Source organism: Populus alba, chromosome 13 (assembly GCF_005239225.2).
Source record: "Populus alba chromosome 13, ASM523922v2, whole genome shotgun sequence".
In the NCBI taxonomy this organism is placed as follows: domain Eukaryota; kingdom Viridiplantae; phylum Streptophyta; class Magnoliopsida; order Malpighiales; family Salicaceae; genus Populus; species Populus alba.
In genome coordinates, this window is record NC_133296.1 from 10,368,084 (window position 1) to 10,383,323 (window position 15,240).

The 15,240-nt window shown below is 30.9% G+C and overlaps 2 protein-coding genes across 6 annotated transcripts; both read right to left on the reverse strand.

Moving 5' to 3' along the window:
- Positions 1 to 1,912: 1,912 nt before the first annotated feature.
- LOC118034441 (RING-H2 finger protein ATL7) lies at positions 1,913 to 6,370 on the reverse strand. Of its 4 annotated transcripts, none has more exons than XM_035039735.2 (4): positions 5,532 to 6,366; positions 5,356 to 5,441; positions 2,717 to 3,138; positions 1,913 to 2,336 (listed from the first exon to the last, which is right to left on the reverse strand). In XM_035039735.2, exons 1-4 carry the CDS (start codon positions 5,772 to 5,774, stop codon positions 2,320 to 2,322), a joined length of 768 nt encoding a protein of 255 aa, XP_034895626.1. In that variant the 5' UTR covers positions 5,775 to 6,366; the 3' UTR covers positions 1,913 to 2,319. The 4 variants fall into 4 exon arrangements, with proteins under 4 accessions (XP_034895626.1, XP_034895624.1, XP_034895621.1 ...); XM_035039733.2 differs by having other exon boundaries at positions 1,913 to 2,339; XM_035039730.2 differs by lacking the exon at positions 1,913 to 2,336 and having other exon boundaries at positions 2,358 to 3,138; positions 5,532 to 6,370.
- A 5,322-nt stretch (positions 6,371 to 11,692) lies between these two features.
- On the reverse strand, positions 11,693 to 15,240 carry LOC118034450 (uncharacterized). 2 transcript variants are annotated; one of them, XM_035039741.2, is made up of 6 exons: positions 15,032 to 15,240; positions 14,881 to 14,951; positions 14,665 to 14,770; positions 14,299 to 14,431; positions 12,522 to 12,671; positions 11,693 to 11,942 (listed from the first exon to the last, which is right to left on the reverse strand). In XM_035039741.2, the coding sequence occupies exons 1-6, from the start codon at positions 15,106 to 15,108 to the stop codon at positions 11,883 to 11,885; spliced, it is 597 nt and encodes a 198-aa protein (XP_034895632.1). In that variant the 5' UTR covers positions 15,109 to 15,240; the 3' UTR covers positions 11,693 to 11,882. The 2 variants fall into 2 exon arrangements, with proteins under 2 accessions (XP_034895632.1, XP_034895633.1); XM_035039742.2 differs by lacking the exon at positions 11,693 to 11,942 and adding an exon at positions 11,977 to 12,162 and having other exon boundaries at positions 15,032 to 15,238.

Consider the following 15,240-nt stretch of genomic DNA (forward strand, 5'->3'; position numbering starts at 1 on the left):
CTGTTGACGAAGCTAGAGATTTGTCACCCTGATTCCAAAGAAGATTCAAGCCTAAATATTATGAGATTCGAGGAAGGTTTCTTATAGGAGTTATAACCAAGGATGTTAGCTTTCCAATGAGTCTTGTCCTACTTAATATGGAGCTCTATAATTCCAAATATAGATAAATACTAGTTGGATTCTTGTGCTACACGGCGAGTTCACTTTTTATTTTCATAAAAACTACTGTAAAAATTTATAATATAAAAAATAATATTTTTTAATATTAATAATAATTATTTTTTCAAATTTATAATTATTTATTAATAATATTAATTATAATAAAAATAATAATATTTATAACACAAATAATACTATTTTTCATATGAATATTTAGAATTATAATAAAAATAATTATATTTATAACATAAATAATTATATTAAGAATTTCAAGGATGATTACAACACATAATAATATTTTTTATATCAATACTTTGAGTTATAATAAAAATAATAATATTTATAACACAAATAATACTATTTTTGATCTGAACACTTTGAATTATAAGAGAAAAAAAAATATTTATAACACACATTATTACATTAACACATGTGGTTGGGCGTAAACACGTCCAGACCCAACTTGGGTGTGGGCGTGGTTGTTTGGGTTTGGGCGTGGTTGTATCCAGCCCCATTTGGGGATGGACATGGATGCATCCAGGCCCAACTTCGAGTTGGGCATGGATATGCCCAGACTTTTAATGATAATAAAAATAAAAATAATTATAACATAAATAATACTATTTGTAATATTAATACTTTTAATCATAATAAAAATAAAAATAATTATAACACAAATAATACTATTTGTAATATTAATACTATTAATCATAATTGAAAGAAAATAATAATAACACTATTTTTAATATTAATATTTTTTAAAACATTAATAATAATGATTTTTTCAAATTTATTAATTATTTTATTAATAATATTTATAACACAAATGATAATATTTTTAATATTCATACTATTAATTATAATAAAAATAATTATATTTATAACAATAATAATTATATTAAGAATTTCAAGGATGGTTACAACACAAATAATAATATTTTTTATATTAATACTTCGAGTTATAATAAAAGTAATAATATTTATAACACAAATAATAATATTTTTGATATGAACACTTTGAATAAGATAATATTTATAATACATATTATTATATAAACACACATGTGGTTGAGCGTGGAGGCGTCCGGACCCGAGCGCCATGTTGTTGGAGCTACCATAGGCAATCGGGCCTTTTGCCAAGACCCAAGCACCAAGTGGCTCTTGGGTTTGCCCCTCGAATTGAAGCCGCCCAAGCATTAAGTGGTGCTTGGGTGTCCCCAAGCACCATGTGATGCATGAGTCATGGCAAAGGGCCCAATTATCTTGAGTATGTTGCAGGACCTGATTATCTTGAGTCCAACGTCATATACCCAGCTCAATGGGTTTGGCGTGACCCAATTCTATTTGGTCATGATAAATAATTTTAAATATTTTAATTTTTATTATAATTAAATACACCTCTACTCAATATGCATGTGCTCCTAGAACGTACTTGCATGTCAGGATGATTATAAACTTACAGAATTTCATGACATTGGATAAGGAAATAGTTCTGCATATCATCCCAATTACTTTCAAAATATGCAGAGAAAGGCCACATATTTCCGAGAATTGTGAAATTTTTGTCACGACTTTATTGCTCATAGGTAAATGGATGTATTCACACCTTTTTTTTTTCAACCCGATTGAAACCACGTTTTTCAAATATTTAAATTTTTTATTTAAAATATTATTTAAATTATTTTGTTATATTCAATATAAAAATAATTTTTAAAAAATTAAAAAAATATATTTTAATATATTTTCAAATAAATAACACTTTAAAACATCTGCCCATCCTTAAACACCACCACCATGTTAAGAATACAACGCATCAATTCTTGATAAATTACAGGCTATAACAGTACCAAACAGAAGTACAGATGTCAGCTATACAATCCCCCGCCTTCGTATCACATTATCCATCTATGCATTGATGATGCTAATCCTGTGGACAAAATGACTCCCTCCTCGGATGATGCAGGCCAAAACAAAACTCATCTTAGTAGCCAGATCATATATTTAAGCCCTTTTCGGATTTTCACATCGTAATGAGAAACAATGGACCTTGCCGGCTGGCAACATCTATTTTGTGCAACTCCTCTTCTTGCTTGGAGAGCAACATGAAGGGGGATGGGCAATGGATTCTGTGAAGGGCACCATCAGCTTCGTTCTCTCACTTTATGCATGACATTGAGCTGCTAAGAGACAATAAAAAGAGAATTTCAATGGCTTATCAAAATATGTCATATTCTATGCAACATCAACAACAGGCTGGTAGAATAATCCATGATAAATGAAACACTAATTACAGTTGACCGATTCTATATTCAGGCTTGTAACAAGAGTGCATTGCGGATCCTGAAATTATAAATATAATTATGTGTGTGAAGACAATAATACAGGTGTAAATTTCCAGAATTGTCATGATATTGAAATGCTTGTGGGTCACATGACAAGTTGAATTTAGAAAATGACCAGAGCAGAAACTGCTCTTGTTAGGAACCTCAGATCTTGGAAGTTAAAATTTGAGGTGTGTGTATGTGTGTGTATTCACTCCAAGAACTTGCAAAAGTACCAGAAGAATCTCTACTTTTCTCATGCTCTTCGGCTTCGTTCCTTGCAAACCTGAACTCTCTCCCTTGATCAGCACATTCAGATCTTTGCTCTTCTCCAGCACTGTTTTGAAGAGTCCCGGATTCTTCATCCATTGACTGAGAGAGTGGTGTCGCTTGAGATTCTTCACAACTTTCTGGCCTTGGTTGAACAGATGCTTCCTCACCATTCTCTGCCGCAGAAGATTCCTGAACAGTTTCTACTTGATTTCTAGGTGGTTCACTAGGAGCTTTGACTGATGCAAGGAGGGAAAGACGGCAGAGGGGGCAGGTAATGTGGTTGGCAAGCCAATGGTCAATGCAGTCCATGTGAAATGTGTGGCCACATGCAGGTATTTGTTGGAGCTTATCCTCTGCTTGGTAGTCACCCAAGCATACCGGGCATCTGTGTTCATAAAGTGAGCACCTCATCAGATAATCAAAGCTCAGAATTAAATGCTCAGATACTTTTAAAGGTGCAATTTCTGAATTACAGCCTCATGCCTCTGAAGATGTAATATGGCAAAGTAGTGATTAAAATTTTCTCAATCGTTTAGCCAATGAGTAAAGATGTTTGACATCTTATTGAGCTCATGAGTGTGAATGTTTCATTATGCCTTCAAAATTCTATTCTAGTTCATTTGTTCAAAAAAAAAAAAAAAAAAAGCTCTAACTCACTGCATATGCTGTTAGAAAATAAAGAATTTCATGGCCTATGCCCTTATCCAAGAATCCACAGCATTGACAAGATTTCTTTGTATATGATTCAGCTCTCTCATCAAAATCAAGGAACAACATTGAGTAAATATATAGCAACATTGTTGTATATGACAAATTCTTCCTAACAACCTTCAAGTTAAAATTCCAGCAATTAAGGCACTCACTGAATATAAAAGTATAGAACATATAATTGCATCATATGTTTCCAAAGCATTTCAGAAATAAATCCCTCCTGTAGGAAACATAGATAAAATAAATGCTGGAAGAGAATTAATTCATGAAATCCCTCTGAATGTCATTAATTCAAGGTCAGCTCATGTCATGAGCTATCACAAAAAGCTCAGCTCATGTAGCATGCTACATGTCACAAATTTAAGACTTCATATATATATATATATATATATTTTTTTTTTATTTTATTTTTTTTTTTTGTTAAGAGCACCGCACAAATTCTCTCACAGAATTATTTCTAGATAAAGTATAGAATACAGAGAATCAAACTATAAGGTTGTGGATTCTATTGTATTACTTCACAATAACTTGTTCAGATGTGCTTGCATAGCAGACTTGGATAATTATAAATGAAATAGACCCAAGAACTCATTTGGGCCCTAACTTCCTCTATGCAAAACTATAAGAACAATGGCATGAGGGAAAACTTTCACTTTTTGCTGGACCATGTACCACCTAGCCCCAGCCTCTGCCTGCGGATGCATAAAACCCCGAATCTAACCATTTTAAAACATTGAAGTACATTTTCTTTTTTCATGGAAAATGATGCACACCAGTAGTCAGGCCAGCTCTTTTAAATATGGAAAACTAGGTAAAGTACTTTTTTTTTTTAATAAAAAATGCTTGAAATATGATCTACACTTTCCACAATATAACTGTGATCATATTTACATCTTTTCCTTACTTTTCAAAGATGACCCTTTGACTGCATCTCAGAACTCCGTGCTTTGTGAGCATAGTCAACTGATCATCATTATAGTGGCTCAAACTATCTTGAGATGGATGCAGGTAAACTATGAAACCATTCTACTAAGCTTCTGCGTACATAATGGTTTCCTTGTGAAATGGCCTTGCAGGATCCAAATAAAAAGACCATTAATGATGCAGTCGAATTATTTGTCACGCGAGCAATACCAATGCTTTGATTTTTCTTATAATAATGAGGAAAAGAATTATCATGTTAAATTATGACAATAATGCCAGCCAAAGTCATATAAATCGAAATTCAACTACTTGTGGAATTCAAATTAGAAATTGGCCCTTGATTAGAAAATATAGTGATGACATGGGATTTGATCTTGTACAAGAATGATCCCTCAACCATCATATACAGAACAGAACATTAAAAATTTAAAACCTACTTGCTTGCCCATCGTTGTTTTTTAATGTATTTAATCCAAAGGAGTAACAACATAGCACAATCATTAACGATATTCTTTGCATCGAAATCTCTACGTGATAAATAATGCTCAATTCAAAAGTTTATAAGTGGACTGAATAGAAGCTCACAGAAACATGGCCAACAACTACTCCATCACATTGTCAATCTGTGATGACAACACCGAATGAGCATTAGACACTTGCAAGTCACAGCACAGAAACCCTCACACGGGGGAAAAAAGCATGCTGAAAATGATTGTTCTAAGGCACCATAATATTCCGCCTAAAATACTCCCACCTCCACTCCTCTTAGCATATAAAAGCAAGCTAGTATCATGAGCTGTTTTTTTTAAGCTCCTATACATATACATATATTGATAAGATTATGATTCAAATATATTTATAAAGCGAAAGCAAAATAACAAGTATGATGAATCATAAGTCTACCAAATTTAAAAAGGAAACAAGAAAATATTCAAAGAGTAAAACAAATCAAGAAAAGCGTACTCACTGTGTATCTCTGACAGAGAAGCTTTCCTTGTATACAATAATGGGAAGCATTTCTCTCAATTCTTTCTTCAAACCCATCTCAACCTGCTAATTCACAACCAAAAGTACATAACCAAATTGACATTGCATACACGCGAATTATGAAAAAGCATACAAAGGGCCAAAACCTCATCTTACTCTAGAGATGTCAACGGTGTGGTCTTGCAAAGAAGCTCGCATTCTAAGAGATGCCCAGTCAACCCTTCTACGACGAAGATAGAACAAATAAAACAAGAAGAGGAGGATGAAAGTGAAGAAAATTGGAACAGAAAAGATGAAAGCCTGGTATAACTTCAGCTCAGTTGCAGCTACCGGTGATCGTGAAGTAGAAGAGGCTGTTGTTGAACAGCAACTAGGCGGCTCTGATTTGGAACGTGACATCGCAAATTAGTAAACTAAGTTCAATTATAAACAACCCAAGATTCACATAAATCATAGAACAAAAAAAATGCAAGCTTTGAAGAGAACCCAGATGGGTAATAAAGCTTACAAATATATTTGATGGATTGAGAAGGGAGCAAAAATAAGCAAATCAAGGAAGAGAGGGAGTGTTGTTTGTAAATCTTGAAGGGCACAAGAATAAACAATTAAGAAAGAGTTAAATTCTTTAGAAAATGAGAGAGAATAAGAAAATGTGGGAATTAAAATAGATAAAAGCAGCAAGGAGAGGAGATGTAAGTGTGCTCTAAATAATAAAGGAGGGATCACAAGATGAAGGAGTGCAGGGCAGGGTAAGGTAAGGTTGGTGAAACATCATGAGCAGAAGCACAAGCTGGGTTTGTTTTTGGATATCTGTGAAAACTGGAAAAGCAAATTTTATTTATCTGTTTTTGTTTTCTGGATAATTGATAAAAAAGAAGAGAATGCTTTGAACTGTGAAAAAAATATTTTTTTTTTTCTGATCTGGGGAGTTTGCGTCACGTGGAAGATCCTGAATCTCCTCCACAAAACGTCGTCTTAGTAACTTGATGTTTATACTTGAATCTAAGGTTAGAAAAAAACAGAAAAATCGATTAAACGAAACTAATACAAAAAAATCAAGCCATGAAAAAAAAATCTATTGAAATTTTAAATAAAAAATAATAATTTTATAGCCTCATGTAATAGCACTCACAAGTCTACACCTGCCGCTCAACCTTTTAGTTTTTATTTTTTAATTTATATTTTAATAAATTCATATTAAAAATAATTTTTAAAAATTAAAAAAAAAATTAATATATTTTTATATAAAAAAAATTCGGGTTCAAATACCCATGGATTTGTTGTTTGCTTACCAAATTCATATAATTCAGAAAATATTATTTTTCTCGAAACCTCTTGTTAATATCTCTTATCAAAAGATGCTACTTGATAATGTCTACCTAGCAAACTCCCCGCTAACCCAAATGAGCATTTAAATATCTGTTCTATATTCATTTATGAAGGTACTTCTAATGGGTTGAAGATCATATCAACAGGTCCTCCATCTTGCAAATAAGTCATATCTTGTCTATTATCATAATCTCTAATAGACAAGAATCATTTTTATTTTCTAAGCATTGTGTTTGTCGGTACAAATGATTTAATTTCTAATAGTATGTTCTTCATGTAGATTTCGCTGCACTCTCAGGCCTCAGCAGCGGTGTATCTAAGCACCCTTCTTCTTCAATTCTCTGTAGCAGATGTTTTTGATTTCTCGACGTTTCTGGTTTCTGTAAAATCAATATGTTCTTATCATCAAAAAACCAACACCAAATTTCCTACTAGCAGTAGAGAATTGTGACTATCACATGGTATATGGTGATGAGCCGTCACTTTGGAAATCTTCAACCACACCAGTCTTCCCCTGCTGTTAATTCTAACCCCGTTGTTACGTGGATGAATGATTAAGAAAAAGTTGCAGAATATGATTCTTCAAAATGTTGAAAGGGCTCGTAGAAAAAGCAGCCGACGATCAATGACATATAATAAATGTATTAAAGAGTTACCAAGTTCTTGTTAAGCTGCTCCTGTTACAATAGTCTTTTCAGTGTTCATATATTTCTTTATTCCTTCATCAACCGGGTGTATTTTGTGATCTGACATGTTTAGTTTTTTATTTTGTAAAATTTAATAGAGAATTACATCTAATAACAGAAGGTAATAATTAGCTAAAAAATCAAGATATTTATTAAAAATAAATAACAAAAATACTACTTTTTTTATTTTTATATCTTCTAATATAATTCATCATGTTATAATTACGCATTTTGAATTTGAAGTTTTAATGTTAATAAATCAAAGTGTAATATTCGTGTTGTGCTTTTTAATTGGAATAATAGCGTGAACAATGAATATTTTTTTTTTCCCTTTCAAGACAAAGCTTTCTAATTTCAATTTTAACTTCTTGGTGTGTTTTATTTAAACTATTATGCTATAGAAGTTCTATTCACTCAAACAAAATAAAAAAAAAAATATCAGGAATGCAAGAAAAATATTGAACACAAGAATGACATTAATAATTTAATAAAAATAAATATTCAGTGGCAAGACAATTTAATAACACAAGATTGGCATTGACAAATTAATACAAATGAATATTTGATGGCAAAAAAATTAAATATGTAAGAAAATTAAACAATATTAATTTGAATTGCAAGCTCATCAAAAGTCTATTATAAATTTGTTTTTAAAACATAATTGAAGACTAGATCTAGGCAAGGCTAGGGTTACAAGTTGATAAAATCAACCTCTAATTTTTTTATATATATATAAGATATAAATAATATTGTTTTGATCATTTTTTTTAAAATAAAATCAACAAGTTGAGGGTCAAGTTTTTTTTCAAGTCAGCAAGTCAAATCAAATTTTTAACTAAATCAATCAATTTTTTTTTTCAACTTGAATCTCATATTAACCTGCTAGGACAATAGAGGTTTTATCACTATGATTTCATCACTAATTTTAATAAAAAATATATTTTTTATTTATTAAAAAAACATTAATTATTAGATTATTATAAAAAATGAAATTTTATAATTTTATGTCAAATTTAAAATTGGTTTGTTGAAACTGATTTTGATTTGGTTTTAATTTAATTTTTTTAAAAAAAATTAAGTTTGATTTTTATAGGTACAAATCAAATCAAACTGAAAATTATCATCATTGTTTAACTAAATCTCTCCTATCCTATTCCTATCATGCTTTTCAAATATGGGATTGTCTCTTTATAGTATGTGAATTGTGATTATGGCAACTTTTTTCTTTTATCTATATTTAGAAGTTTTTTTTTTTTTGGACTGTATGAAAATTGAGTATCACATTTTGTTTTTCAGAAAATGTGGTTATTTTTTGCTTTTTAGAAGTTAAAAATCGATTGGTATTACTCTTGATTGAGATGTACGATAATTTTAAATATATTTGGTGGTTAAATTTTTTTCTTTCATTTTTTTAGTTTCAAATCCTAGAATTAATACTTAAAAAAATATTAAAATTTTCTCAATAAAACTTATTAAATTTTTACTTTTTAGATCATTTCTTGATTAATATGCAAATAAAGAATGTTTAAAAATACTAATAAACCGAGCAAATCATAAAAATAAAAAAATAATAATTGAAAACACCAAAACTGATAGAAAAAATCAAACAAATTAATTTAGAAACTAGAAAAATCATTTAGTTTGATTCAGTATCAGTTTCATAAAATTAAAACCTCATAAAGTTAAAACCATATGAACCCATATGAACCGGATCATTTCGAACTAGTTCAACCAAATTAGAAAAAAAAAGAAGAAGAAGAAGAAGAAGGTATACTTAACCTAACCCTAAAACGATTTTTTCTTGAACCCATCAAGTCAAGTCAAGTCATGTTAGACAAGCTTCAAATCTAAGTTAGACAAGAAATTGAGTCGAGACCAAGTTAAATATCATGACAAGTCTCACACATGTTAATTTTAAAATGAATATTTTAAAACCAACACCAAATTTCCTACTAGCAGTAGAGAATTGTGACTATCTCATGGTATATGGTGATGAGCCGTCACTTTGGAAATCTTCAACCACACCAGTCTTCCCCTGCTGTTAATTCTAACCCCGTTGTTACGTGGATGAATGATTAAGAAAAAGTTGCAGAATATGATTCTTCAAACTGTTGAAAGGGCTTGTAGAAAAAGCAGCCGACGATCAATAACATATAATAAATGTATTAAAGAGTTACCAAGTTCTTGTTAAGCTGCTCCTGTTACAATAGTCTTTTCAGTGTTCATATATTTCTTTATTCCTTCATCAACCGGGTGTATTTTGTGATCTGACATGTTTAGTTTTTTATTTTGTAAAATTTAATAGAGAATTACATCTAATTAATAATTAGCTAAAAAATCAAGATATTTACTAAAAATGAATAACAAAAATACTACTTTTTTTTATTTTTATATCTTCTAATATAATTCATCATGTTATAATTACGCATTTTGAATTTCAAGTTTTAATGTTAATAAATCAAAGTGTAATATTCTTGTTGTGCTTCTTAATTGGGATAATAGCGTGAACAATGAATATTTATTTTGTTTGCCCTTTAAAGACAAAGCTTTCTAATTTCAATTTTAACTTGTGTTTTATTTAAACTATTATGCTATAGAAGTTCTATTCACTCAAATATATATATATATATATATATTATATATATATATATATATATATATATATATATATATATATCAGGAATGCAAGAAAAATATTGAACATAAGAATGACATTAATAATTTAATAAAAATAAATATTCAATGGCAAGAAAATTTAATAACACAAGATTGGCATTGACAATTTAATACAAATGAATATTTGATGGCAAAAAAATTAAATATATAAGAAAATTAAGCAATATTAATTTGAATTGCAAGCTCATCAAAAGTATATTATAAATTTGTTTTTAAAACATAATTCAGGACTAGATCTAGGCAAAGCTAGGGTTACAAGTTGATAAAATCAACCTCTAATTTTTTTTTATAAGATAAAAATAATATTTTTTTGATCATTTTTTTTAAATAAAATCAACAAGTTGAGCGTCAAGTTTTTTTTCAAGTCAACAAGTTAAACCAGGTTTTTGACTGAGTTAATCAAATTTCTTTTTTTCAACTTGAATCTCATATTAACCCGCTAGGACAATAGAGGTTTTATCACTATGATTTCATCACTAATTTTAATAAAAAATATATATTTTTTATTTATTAAAAAACATTAATTATTAGATTATTATAAAAAATGAAATTTTATAATTTTACATCAAATTTAAAACTAGTTTGTTGAAACTGATTTTAATTTAATTTTTTTAAAAAAAATTAATTTAATTTTTATAGATACAAATCAAACTAAACTGGAAATTATCATCATTGTTTAAATCATAAATCTCTCCTAACCTATTCCTATCATGCTTTTCAAATATGGGATTGTCTCTTTATAGTATGTGAATTGTGATTATGGCAATTTTTTTTTTTTATCTATATTTAGAAGTTTTTTTTTTTGGGACTGTATGAAAATTGAGTATCACATTTTGTTTTTCAGAAAATGAGGTTATTTTTTGCTTTTTAAAAGTTAAAAATCGATTGGTATTACTCTTGATTGAGATGCATGATAATTTTAAATATGTTTGGTGGTTAAATTTTTTTTCTTTCATTTTTTTAGATTCAAATCCTAGAATTAATATTTAAAAAATATTAAAATTTTCTAAATAAAACTTATTAAATTTTTACTTTTTAGATCATTTCTTGATTAATATGCAAATAAAGAATGTTTAAAAATACTAATAAACCGATCAAATCATAAGAACAAAAAAATAATAATTGAAAACACCAAACTGATAGAAAAAATCAAACAAATTAATTTAAAAACTAGAAAAATCATTCAGTCTGATTCAGTTTTAGTTTTATAAAACTAAAACCATGTGAATCGGATCATTTCGAACTAGTTCAACCAAATTAGATAAAAAGAAAAGAAAAGAATGTATACTTAACCTAACCCTAAAACAATTTTTTCTTGAACCCGTCAAGTCAAGTCATGTTAAAAAAGCTTCAAATCTAGGTTAGACAAGAAATTGAGTCAAAAGAAAAAATCAATTTCATCTTTGTTATCTTAATTTTATCCTCAAAACTTTTTTTACAAGTCAACTAAATTATTTTTAAACAGATCAAGTTAAATATCATATCATGACAAGTCTCACACATGTTAATTTTAAAATTAGACTTGACAAGGAATGGTATTGAGAAGTTTTAAGATTCTCCTGTTCAGTTGAATTTAATAGCACATTTTTACCTCCTGAATTTTATACCCACAACAGATCTTGAAACTAATTGAACCGGTAGCAACTTCTTATTACCACCACCACCAACAACACTACTTTTCCACAAGACAAATGGGGCACAGTTTGCTAAGAGCAAGGTGAATAACCAAAACAGGCATAAAACCTGTATTCAGTGACTTGAAGCAGTATTGCTATCCCCTAACCTGGAGTTCAATATGGGACTGGATTTTCCATGTTCAATTGGCATCCCCTAACCTCGAGTTATTGGACATCATTTTTCCATGCTCCATAGGAATCTGGAAGAGGAACCAAGGAGGCGACAAAGAACAATAAATAAACAAATGCGAACTCGATCAAGACTGTTGGTAATGGAGCCCAAGAAACATTTATCACCAAAAGCAAAATTGAAAGCAATAACTTCTATCCAATTCCATTAAAATTCCTAGTCAACACAGAAGTAGAAATGTAGCCAGCCAAGCCAACACGGACTCCCTTCATATGGTTCTACCACTCGCACTACATTATTACAACAGCAGAGAAAGGAGCAAAGTCAAGATTCTGGCCAACCCAAAACCAAGAGTAAAATGACAATTTGATGAAAGCAATCAAAGAGTACACCCAAAATAGAAACAACAGTAGGATTTTCCTCTGACAAAATTAACCAGGAACCTTTCCACTTTCATAAATTCAAATACAAGTACAAACTTTGGAAACAAATCAGCAACAGCAAGCTCATAAGGCATGACATTATGTATACAATAAGTTTCTGTAATTTTTATGTACATACAGTATTATTATGTTAATCAGCGGTCTTTCTGTCAGTGCAATGGACAGTAAATGAATGGCTTACAAAACATTCATTAAACATCCCTTACCTTAAGCTTGACTTCTGCGAGTGAATTGGGTGATTTCTTTGGGCTTAATGGAACGGTGTTGAACTTGTGAACCAAGACCTTGAAACATGGCAAAAATATTATGTAGAGTGCAGCCAGAATAAAGGGTGCTGCAACTAGCCATCCCAACAGCTGCAAAATCATTGTGTTAACATTAAATATCAGATAAAATAAGAATACCTATGAAAGGAAACAAAAAAAATAATACTGAATCTACAGGTATAGCCACATATGGATTTCCTCAAGAGCTCCACAAATTTAGTCAGTTTAAAAGTGCAGAATCATCCCAGTGGTTCAAGGACGAAACTGAAAAGAACAAGTCAAAGCATTGCTGATCCACTACAATAATTGAAAGTTCTATCTAATCTAAAATTTTACAACAATCAGCATTGGGGTCAAATTAGGTACTCCGAAACTGCTACTTGATTTTTAATACATCTTATCCTCCTTGTTCTAATTTGAACTAATGGTGCATTGGACTTCGCTTATGCGCAGTTCGAGTGCACGGGGTTTCTACCACTTCATCATTTGTTAACGCATATGCCCTATTCAAAAAAATACCATCCACAGTCTTTAGAAAGTGGATAATTAATAAGACAGCAACTCCATAAACTGAAAGGATTTTGTACATCTGTGTGCTTGTTACATCCACATTTTTTAGAATGTGAGTCGATTCATCCTGTATGTGGCTCGATTCATCCATCCTCTCAACATGAAGAACCATAATAACCTAAAATTATCATCTGATGTTCTTAAAGCAAAATTTAGTCATGCATATCAAGAACAGTAACTCTGTACTCCCACCTCGGACACCAAAACATGTGCTAGATTACTCAATTTAAAGAAACCAATATCCTCTGGCCATGACGTTGCAGGACTCAAGAATCATCTGAAAGGTTAATTCACAAATACAGACCTACTCAATTAAAAAACCTTACACTTCGAACAAAGCATTGCAATCACCCACTAGATGGTTCTCCGGTGACATTCTCAACATTCATCCAGCATATAGGAGTAGCATAATTAGCAAATGCTGTGTTACTTGTACCAATTTGGCACCATGACCTTGGATCTTAGAACATTTGGAAAACACATTTCCTAGAAATGTTCACACTTCTTATTATCCAAGATTCTTTTGTTAACAATGCCAGTGAACAGCTAAGGCATTAGGGAGAAAGGGTAACTGGCATACAGCAAACGAAGACCACAAGCCAAGTGGAGCACAAAATGCAAACTAGACATATAATATTGTTCAAGCTCAAGTTCATCAAAATAGATCATGTTCAAAATAAGATGTAGCTTAAGCTGAGGAACATCATAGATTATGATCCCCTCAATCCTCAAAGAGATTGAGCACACAACTATATTTTACGCCATGGGGGGGTATTTGATTACCATATTACTCAACTGATTAACTGGAGGATGTAGTCTACAAATTATTCCTCTACCAGGATTACTATGTTTGGGAGGGCTGAAATTTAATTGAACCAAGATATATTTCGGTACTTCTATAATTTACATAAGAGCTGCAGTTCGAATAAAGATAAGCTTTTCATGTCTAAGTGCTCCCTTGGAAAACTATTTCTTCAGACTTCTAAATTCAATGCTCTACTTCCGTATACTGACTCATTTCTTGATCCCATTAAACCTAATATCTTAAAGATTTTAATACGCAGAGAAGGAAAACATGGGATTACAATTGCGTTCATTCATGTGAGATGGAGCAAGAACCTTGGTTACAACCAATTTGGCTACTTACCGCATGGGCAACACTTAATATGACTTCACGCGAAGCTTGTCCTGTGAAAACCTTTTTCAATGCATCAGATGTCAATGGAAAATGCGGTCCACCGGATATAACTTCGCCAAAACGCAAGAAGGGCACCACCAAGCTTGAAAGTGAAACACAAAATTCAGAATTCAGAATAGAAAAACGAACCCAGTGCGCTGCAAATGCACAAAAAGGGCAGCAAAGAGAAAATGCTATTATCATGTCCGAATGCATACCAAGTCCCGTTAGTGCATGCAGAGACCCAAATCAAATCACCAAGTATTTCCTAAAGAAGCCGAACCTTATAACGCAATATCAACAATGAAGATGGATATGATCAGAAAGAAGAAATACCTCAACTCTAAAGGAGTAGCAATGAAGTTAGCTAACATCACAGTGGGAGCATGGCAAAGAGATCTAAGCAACGCAATAGCTACTCCACAAAGCAGAACAGTAACACCTACCCATCCAACCAAAATTCTTTATTTTAGTTAATAGCTTCAAGAACCATACAATATAATTTTATTTCATTTTATATACATATATTAAAAATAAAATAAAAAAGCATACCGCAAATGGGAAATATTCCGAGAGTAATACCAAGTGCCGTTGAGAGAGCCAATTGCTTCGGCTCTAAACCCCTGCAAAACGATATATAACAACAATCTATCAAATTCTATAAAAATAAAATAAATAAATAAATAAAATTATATTAAAGAACCTGCTAAGGATTTGATAGAGAGGATCGACGATACTCTTGTTAAACCAAGCCATCAATCCCATCTTCGGTATCGCCATTTTTTCACTTCTTCTTTCGATCTTCTTGTATTTATTTATTTATTAAATTATTAAATTATTAAATTAAAGTCATTTCCCTCCTCCTCGTGTATTACCAGATTCTTTTTTACTCTTTGAACTTTAAAGAAAAGA